The 8520-nt window shown below is 33.2% G+C and overlaps 1 protein-coding gene across 4 annotated transcripts; it reads left to right on the top strand.

Annotated features, from left to right (window-relative positions):
• The first annotated feature begins 720 nt into the window (after positions 1 to 720).
• Positions 721 to 7513, top strand: LOC131629762 (uncharacterized). 4 transcript variants are annotated; one of them, XM_058900553.1, is made up of 19 exons: positions 721 to 952; positions 1058 to 1304; positions 1622 to 1810; positions 1936 to 2019; positions 2224 to 2283; positions 2392 to 2436; positions 2535 to 2734; positions 3530 to 4573; positions 4713 to 4839; positions 4929 to 5126; positions 5269 to 5355; positions 5443 to 5505; positions 5622 to 5696; positions 5803 to 5853; positions 6035 to 6112; positions 6351 to 6485; positions 6579 to 6686; positions 6759 to 6824; positions 6949 to 7513. In XM_058900553.1, exons 2-19 carry the CDS (start codon positions 1068 to 1070, stop codon positions 7015 to 7017), a joined length of 2916 nt encoding a protein of 971 aa, XP_058756536.1. In that variant the 5' UTR covers positions 721 to 952; positions 1058 to 1067; the 3' UTR covers positions 7018 to 7513. The 4 variants fall into 4 exon arrangements, with proteins under 4 accessions (XP_058756536.1, XP_058756528.1, XP_058756545.1 ...); XM_058900545.1 differs by having other exon boundaries at positions 1051 to 1304; XM_058900562.1 differs by lacking the exon at positions 6949 to 7513 and having other exon boundaries at positions 1051 to 1304; positions 6744 to 6824.
• Positions 7514 to 8520: the final 1007 nt, after the last annotated feature.

The following is an 8520-nucleotide window of genomic DNA, read 5'->3' as shown; positions in this document are numbered from 1 at the left end:
AAACAGAATTAAATTTTTTAAAATAACTAAATACTAGGAGGATCCTCTCCTTCAAATTTTTTTCTCCAACTCTCTCCTTCACATTTATATCTCTATCTCTCTCTAATGTTTTCTCTCTCTTCTTCTATTTAATATTTTCTCTTAATTTCATTAATCATATTACACTTGATTTTGGTGAAGGAGACAAAAGGAGAGAAGGAGAGGATCCATGGTGGTTTCGAATAGACATAATTGATTTTGATAAAATTAAGTTGGATATAATTGACTTTAACATAATTGAGTTTAATAAAATTAATAATTGAGTTTAACAAAATTAATTAATTTAAACATACTTATGTAAAAATGAGTTGAATAATAAATTTTAATATAAAAATCACATAAAATTCATAACCTACAAATTCTATCAAGTAGAATCAATTCTACATTCAAAAAATGAAACATCTCAAAATCACTCAAAATCAAAATCAGTGGAGAATCAATTTTACCTTTCTAAAATTATTTTTGCCTATTCCAAAAATCAAACAAAACATTCTATAAGCCAAAGATTTATTAAACAAGTTCCACTAATGATAAAGTATCCTATAATTTGCCTCTCTAAATGGGCATATATTATAATACCAAATCTTATCTATATCTATCTAATATCAATATCAATGCTTATTGGGTGCAAAGCCAACGTGGAGTATTTTGTGTTACATGTTTAATTATTAACACTCTCTTTAAGAAAAGAGAAATTGATTTGATGCAATAGTTACTCCTAGTACGACCACACAATACAACAACACAACACAAGCCAAACACAGCTATGATATGAGAAAAAAAGAATCTTAAAAGTGCAGCAGCAGTGTAGTCAGACAGCTAGTATCAACGGCCAAAACAAAACATGAAAGAAGCAAAGCGTGCTGAATAAGAAACTGCCTCCTTCTCTCTTCAGTTTTGCTGTTTCTAAAAGGTAACTTCACTTTCCTTTTTCTTTATTTTTTTCTTCATATTTTTTTTCATGCTTTAATCATGGATAGATTAGGGTAACTAATTATCACCTTAATACAGTTTTTAGGAAGGATCAAATGACTGGAATGGAAAAAGAACAAGATGTTCCTAGAACTGATGTTAATTCTGTGATGCATTCATCAAAAGATGGTAACAATGGTAGCCAATTTCAAAGGCTGCAATATCAAGTTACTAAATTGTTCAAAGGGTTTTCAAGTCCACCTGATGTTGAAAATGAAAACAAAACTTACAATCCGGAGATTTTGACTAGTCTTAAACGTCAATGGGCTGCAAATTTTCAGTTGAAGTACATGGTATGACGCATAATTTGCCCGATTTATATGCTCTTTATATAGTACTATGAGTATGGACTGTGAAGAAAGATTAAGATGCTAGTTAATAGTAGGATCCTTAGCACTTGGTTTTGAGTGTTCTTTTCCTTGAATTTCATTTATCAGTATGCGAATTGTATTGTATCTCGATTTGATACAAAAGGGGTAGTGGCGCAGCTCGTTGCCCGTTTGCCTGCTATTTCTGTATAGTCTTTATTATACAAAATTGAAACAAGCGATATGAATTCTTAATGTGTATCTTTACTGTTTTCATGCACTCCCTCTTATTGGTTTTGCAGGGTCATAGGTCTTTCAAGAAGCCCTCACAACTGTTTGAGAGTATAGTGGTTGTTGGACTTCACCCGAATTGTGATGTTCAGACACTACATAGACAGTTTGTTGATAAGAAATTTGAAGAATCTGCTAAATTGAGAAGTGCACTTGGTTGTCAGAATCAATCTCTTGTAGAACCCAATATTGAACCTCAGGTTGTGATTTTTGGTAGCCGAGATTGAACAATTTTATATATTTTTCTTATTGCCAATGACACAAGCGCTATTGCTAATTGTTAGAAATTTACCGGAACGATTTTTGATTACTGTCTTTTTTCCAGGTCTTGTTTGTTTATCCTCCAGAAAAACCTCTGCCTCTTAAATGCAAGGATCTTCTTTCTTTCTGTTTCCCTGGAGGCTTGGAGGTTAGGTGTATGTTTAATCAACTTATAAGCATATTTAATTTCTTGAAATCAGCAGTAGTTTATCTCGGTATAATGTACATGCAGATATATGATAATTAGGCAGCAAAGTCAGCCATCTACTTGTCTGTCTTGTCTAACATTTCTTTATTTTCATATGCGAGTAACTTTGTGGAGCTTCTAATTTTTTTTCCGATAAATTTTTAGGTTCGAGCTGTTGAGAGAACCCCTTCCATGAGTGCGTTGAATGAAATTTTTTACGGGCAGGTATTTTTGGCTATGTTTTTGTTAAATCTTGTCCACCTTTTCATTTGATACAGTTGGAGGATCTAAAATGATAAATACTGATGACTAAATGTCTATGTGATACTGCAGGAACACCTTAAACAAATGGATCTTTCATTTGTATTCAGATTACAGGTATTTGTAGCAATAATTATTATTGTTAATTAGCTATCTTATATTTTTGTAGATTGTTCTGGTGTCTGACTCTAATGTTCATTTGTTTGACTTTGTAGGGTTCTGACAATTCAACGCTTTACGGGTGTTGTGTTTTGGTTGAAGAACTAGTGCAAAAGCCCTCTGGATTGTTGTCTCTGATTTCTGACAAGCAACCGTCTTACTCTTCTTTAAGACGTTATGTATTAACCACTCAGAGATGTTACTGCATCCTTTCAAGGCTTCCATTTTTCGAACTGCACTTTGGTGTATTAAATAGGTAAGCAATAATCTTACTCTTCTTTAAGACGATATGTATTTTGTGAGTCTTAGAATTTGGATTGAGCATAATTCATCCCTACAAAACCGACCAGTAACTTTTAACACACCCCCTCAGACCTAGTACCAGTGGGATTGGTGCGTGGATGTAAATAGTGGGTGGTCGGATAGCAGAAACGTGATAGTAGGTCTCCCAATTTGATCTTAAACAAGGTTCTGATATCATAAGAATTTGGGTTAGGCCTAATTCATTCCTACAAAACTCGCTTTGTAAAGTGAAGATTGCCCCCACTTACTAACACATTATTCCGGCCATATATTGTCTGATGTGAGATTCTTAACGTCCAGTAAGTAATTAGATGGTACTAGCTTCCCATGGATGTAGTTTGTCGTGAAAAATTTATGGTCTTGTGTAATAGGAGTTAGCTTATATAAGCTAAGAGGCTTTATCTGTTTTCTTTCTTCTGCCTGACCGTGTTGTATGTCAAATGCTCCAGATTATCAGTCTCTTTTGATAGGATTTCTCAGATGATATAGGTTTCTACATTGGAAGATTAAGTTCTATAAATTCTGAAACTTAAACTGAAAGTTTTCATCCTGACTTTTGTGTGTGCGTGTATGTAGACGTCGTGCTATATGTTAACTGTCTATTAGACTGAAATAATGAGTTCCAGATGATATATGCTGCCTCGCTGTATTCTTATGCATGAACTTCAAGCTATTTACATTATGGCATGCTATTTTATGTTATGGATTTATGATTTTTGCTCATTTTATTGTGCTGATATTTCTATAGCATCTTCACTCAAGAAAGGTTAGAGAAGTTGACGAAAAGTGTTGAAGATTCAAATTTAGAATTTGTTGAAGGAAGCTATGATGAAGAAAACTCAGAGGGAAATTCAGAAAATATGTTGGTGAGCGATGGAATTATAGAACAAAGCTTTCATGAAAATTCATTGATTTCGCAATCAAGAGTAAGAGCATCTACGCCTGAAAACATTGTTGGTGGTGGTCACCCGGAGATCCTAATGGTTGACGGAGAGCCGCAGTCATATAAGGAGAGAACCGATTATGACAGTATTGTGCCTACTAAGCGTGAAACTGATAGGATAACAACCAAAGTAGAATCTGGTCCTGCGATTTCTAAATATAGTGATGATCACCCAGAGAACCCAATAGTTGATGGAGAGCTGCAGGGGAAAATCGATAATGACAGCGCTATGCCTACTGAGCACGAAACTGATACGACAGCAGTCAAAGAAAAATCTGACCCTATAACATGTGAAGATAGTGATGATTATCCGGAGAACCTTATGGTTGATGGAGAGCTTCAGTCTTATAAGGAGAGAATTGGTTATGACAGTGTTGTGCCTACTGAGCATGAAATTGATAGGACAGAAGTCAAAGAAGAATCTGCCTCTACAACTTTTGAAGATAATGATGATCTCCCTCCGAACCTAATAGTTGACGAAGAGCTGCAGTCTAATGAGAGAATCAATTATGACAGTGTTGTGCCTACTGAGCATGAAAATGATAGTGCAGCAGCTGAAAAAGAGTTTGATCCTAAAATTTCGGAAGATGGTGATGGTCACCCAGAGATATTGGTTGATGGAGATCTGCAGTCTGATAAGGAGAGAATCGATTATGAGGTTGTGCTCACCGAACATGAAACTGATCGGAAAACAGCCAAAGAAGAATCTGGCCCTACAATAACTGAAGATAGTGATCAGTATGGAGATGCTTTTGCAACCAATAAGGAATTAGAAGATAGTAATTTACGCAATGCTATTTTGCCCCTCCTGCATTCTTGCCAGTATGAAAGCTCTGAATCATCCTGCAGGTTCGTGGCTCTTAAAACATAAATCTGTTATCGAACAAAATTATGATGTTTTTTTGATATATGCTTATAAGAAAACATTTTGTCCTCAAATTGTTTTCCGTCTCATTTAAGTGATGAATCTTTGACATACTTTATGCAGTTTTCAAGGCTCACCTTGTGAAGACAGAAATTTCAGGAGGGACATCGATGATAATGAGACTGAAGATGCATCTTTTTCTGGCCAAGAGAAGTTAAATGACTTAAATGATATTCTCGAATGGGCCGTGGTTAGTAGTTTAAGAAGCACCTATATATCTGTTACTTTCCCCGTCTATGGAGACAATTTTAACAGTTAGTGGTATTTACCAATTTGCAGGAAAATAATCATGGACCACTACAAATTATATGCGAATACTACCGGCTAAATTGTCCTGCCAAGGGTTCTGCACTTACATTTCATCCTTTGGAGCACCTGCATCCGTTGGAATATCAAAGACCATCCGAAACAGTACTATGTCGTACTGGTTCAATATTTGAGTTGAAAAGTTGCAGTACCGGTCCGGAGTTAGCTGATGTATGCTATCATAGTAACTTTTGAATATATGAGATTGTTTTTATGTTAATTCAGATCCAAAATTTAAGTATTAAAGCAGCATTCGGTTTAGGCGTCATATGCTCACCAAACTTAAGATTTCATTGTTGTTTGGTCCTCTCAGGCACATAACACTCCCGCGGTAGAAGAGGCAACTTCGTTATCTGTATGGACTATAGCTTGCTTATGCGGTACCTTAAGACTTGAAAATGTATGTTTTATGCTCAGTTATCATCTGTTAGAGTTTGATAACTATGAACTGGTTTAACTAATTGTTTGTCCGTTTTGAATTCTGCAGGTATTAACATTCTTAGCAGGAGTTCTGCTGGAAAAGCAGATAATTGTTGCCTGTTCTAATTTGGTATGTCTGGCACCTCAGATTAAGTGTAATGGGTTAAGTTGTGATTTTGATTAATTCTCATCGTTGTCTTGTCCTGGGTTAAGTTTTAATGTTTATAATCTTTCTTTCATGACCAGGGAGTCCTATCCGCTTCAGTTTTATCAGTTATTCCGCTAATCCAGCCCTACCGATGGCAAAGCCTGCTAATGACGGTTTGAGTTCTTTCTCTTTTCTATATTAAAGTGAACGAGTTTATTCATGTTATGAAAATATATTTTTTTTCACCTTATGGTGTCTGATAAAAACGTGATCTTCCAGGTTTTACCAAATGACATGCTTGATTTTTTAGACGCACCTGTCCCTTATATAGTGAGTATTCTTATCTTCTGTTTACTGTTCTTCTTTTTTCCGAATGGTGTATTGCTATCTTCTTGATTTAATATTTTCATTCATTGGAAGCTAAAATTAGATTTGCTAGTGAAATTTGAGTTTTAAATTTCGTTTCAAGTTCAACTGACTTTAAATTACTATCATCTTAACCACCATCTAGGTTGGTATCAAGAACAAGATCAGTGAAGTCCAGTCAAAGTTTACCAATGTTATTGTGGTTGATGCCAACAGAAACCAGGTTTGTGTTTTAAATGTATCTTTTTAATGATAATAAAAAACAACTTATGAATAAATAGAAACTAGTTACATGTTTCTTTGATTCAAAAACTAGTTACCATTTATTTTTACACCGTACAACTTTTAGATATTTATGTTCATGTTCTTTTAATCAATTAATCCTTCCTACAAATGCAATGGAGCTAAGCTACTTCAATAATATGTTTTTCATGTGCTTATCGTATAATTTGTTACAATAGGTGAAGTCGCCAACGATACCGCAACTGCCAAGACAGAAAGAGCTAATATCTTCTTTACGTCCTTATCACGACACTCTTGTAGGAGAAAGTTACTTAGGAAAGAGAAGGCCAGTGTACGATTGCACAGAATCGCAGGTGAGCCCTTAAACAAGTGCATCCTCAAAGATTCAAGTAGCTAGTATCTCTGATTTTTTACAGTTGTTCTTATGAGTGTTAGTGTCTCTACAGATTGGAGCTGCCAAGGGTTTCCTTTCGGTGCTGCGTTCTTATCTGGATTCTCTTTGCTATAACATCCGTTCTCACACAATTACCAATGTACAATCAAACGACGATAAGGTATGTATTTCATTCTTAGCAGCAAAACAGGTTAGATATTGTGATGATGATATGTAGTTTTTGTACCTTTAGGTATCTTTGCTTTTGAAAGAGAGTTTCATCGGCTCATTCTCATATCGCGATCAGCCTTTCATGAAGGTTTATTTCTTGACCTTACATCATGCTTTATGCTAACTAATTACACAATTTTACTTTCTGTTCTGTTATTGTATTCAGACCACTAATGCAGATTTATTAAACTTTGTTGCTTTGTGCTAAACAGCTTTTCGTCGATACACAGCTTTTTTCTGTACATACAGACATTATGCTCTCTTCGTTACAAAACGAATAGAGCAAGCAACTATGCAAAACATTCGGGAAATATTGTTGTATTGTTTCAAGCGTGAACGTTAGGAAGGTTGTGAAAATCACGATCTAGATCTTAAAATCTTGAACGTAAGTTCAGTGTTGTATAATTTTTTTTGAGTTAAATTTTTCTCCCTTCGGGTCACTTGTAAATAATTATTATTTGAATTACATATTAAGAGCTATGATGGTTCAATTGGTTCAATCACCGGAGGATTGAACGGTTCTGGTTCTCGGTTCAATTGGTAACACTGTTTGGTTCAATCTGGTTCTGACAATACTGTAATTTATGATCATAATCATGTTAGGGAAAAAAATAGCTACTTCATCTCATTGAGTGTTGTTACTGACAATGGCATTTCAGATCAGAGACAGCAGGGTCTGAATTGGAAGGTTGTTTGTTTGTTTAAATGGTTTTGTGTATTATTGCCACTGTCCGGCTTTCTTTTTTTTATATAAAAAATAGATATTTTTGTTTTTAAGGGACTAGTTACCCTACTTGAAAATTTGTTATTTTGTTACTCCCTCCTTCTGGTCCAATATATAATAAAAACTTTAGTTTTTAGATTTATTGAAAACATATTTTCTAGATACATTAATTATTCAATGTATCTATAAAGCAATTTTTTTTTTTTTATAAATAAGATAAGAGAGTACTTTTTATCATGCTTTCCATGCGATTTGCCAAGTTAAAAAGTTAAAAATAGCCGTTTCTTTTTATTTTTGTCCAATACAAAGATTATTATCATTCTCAACATCAAAATTACTTTTATTTCTTAAATTTTTTGAAGGAGAGTTTTGCCACTCATTGTGATTCTACCTTATTCAAGAGAAGAGATTAGTCTAAATTGTAGAAAGAGGACACTCGATTTCTACCATTTTTTTTCTACTTGGTAGTTCCTCCATTTCAAATTTATGTCATTTAAAATTTATATTTACATATTTAAAAAAAACATTTTATTAAATTATTCTTGTTAATTATGTATTTTTTCACTATGCTAAATAAATACTACATAAGGTATAACATAATACTTTTCAAGTAATGATTTTAATAAACATATATTTATTAGAAAGTACAATTATAAAGTAATATCTATTTGTTGAGTTAAATATGACTAAATCAAACCACTAAGCTATTAGATAAAAATAATATTTTTTTGTAATTTTTTTTTTGTATTTTGTCATCCTTATTTTACTAAAATATATATAATATATTTTTAAATCATGGTTAACGCTCTAAAAATAAATTTAGTAATGGTAAAAATGCAATGAATCCATTTTTTAATAAAATATAAGTAAAGAGTATTTATAAAATTAATTTTTTAAATTAATTTTTTAAGCAAACATACATCAATTATTTAAATTTTATTTTATTTTTATTTTTATTTATACTTCACGTAAAATATCTTTTTAGAGAAATATAAGCATAAAGAAAAAAATAACAAGTTTTTAAAGGACAAAGACAAGAGAACCGAAAGGACTAACAAAA

This window comes from Vicia villosa, linkage group LG1 (assembly GCF_029867415.1).
Source record: "Vicia villosa cultivar HV-30 ecotype Madison, WI linkage group LG1, Vvil1.0, whole genome shotgun sequence".
Taxonomy (NCBI): Eukaryota; Viridiplantae; Streptophyta; class Magnoliopsida; order Fabales; family Fabaceae; genus Vicia; species Vicia villosa.
Note: the sequence above shows the minus strand (reverse complement) of the source record. Positions and strands in the feature narration are given on the sequence as shown.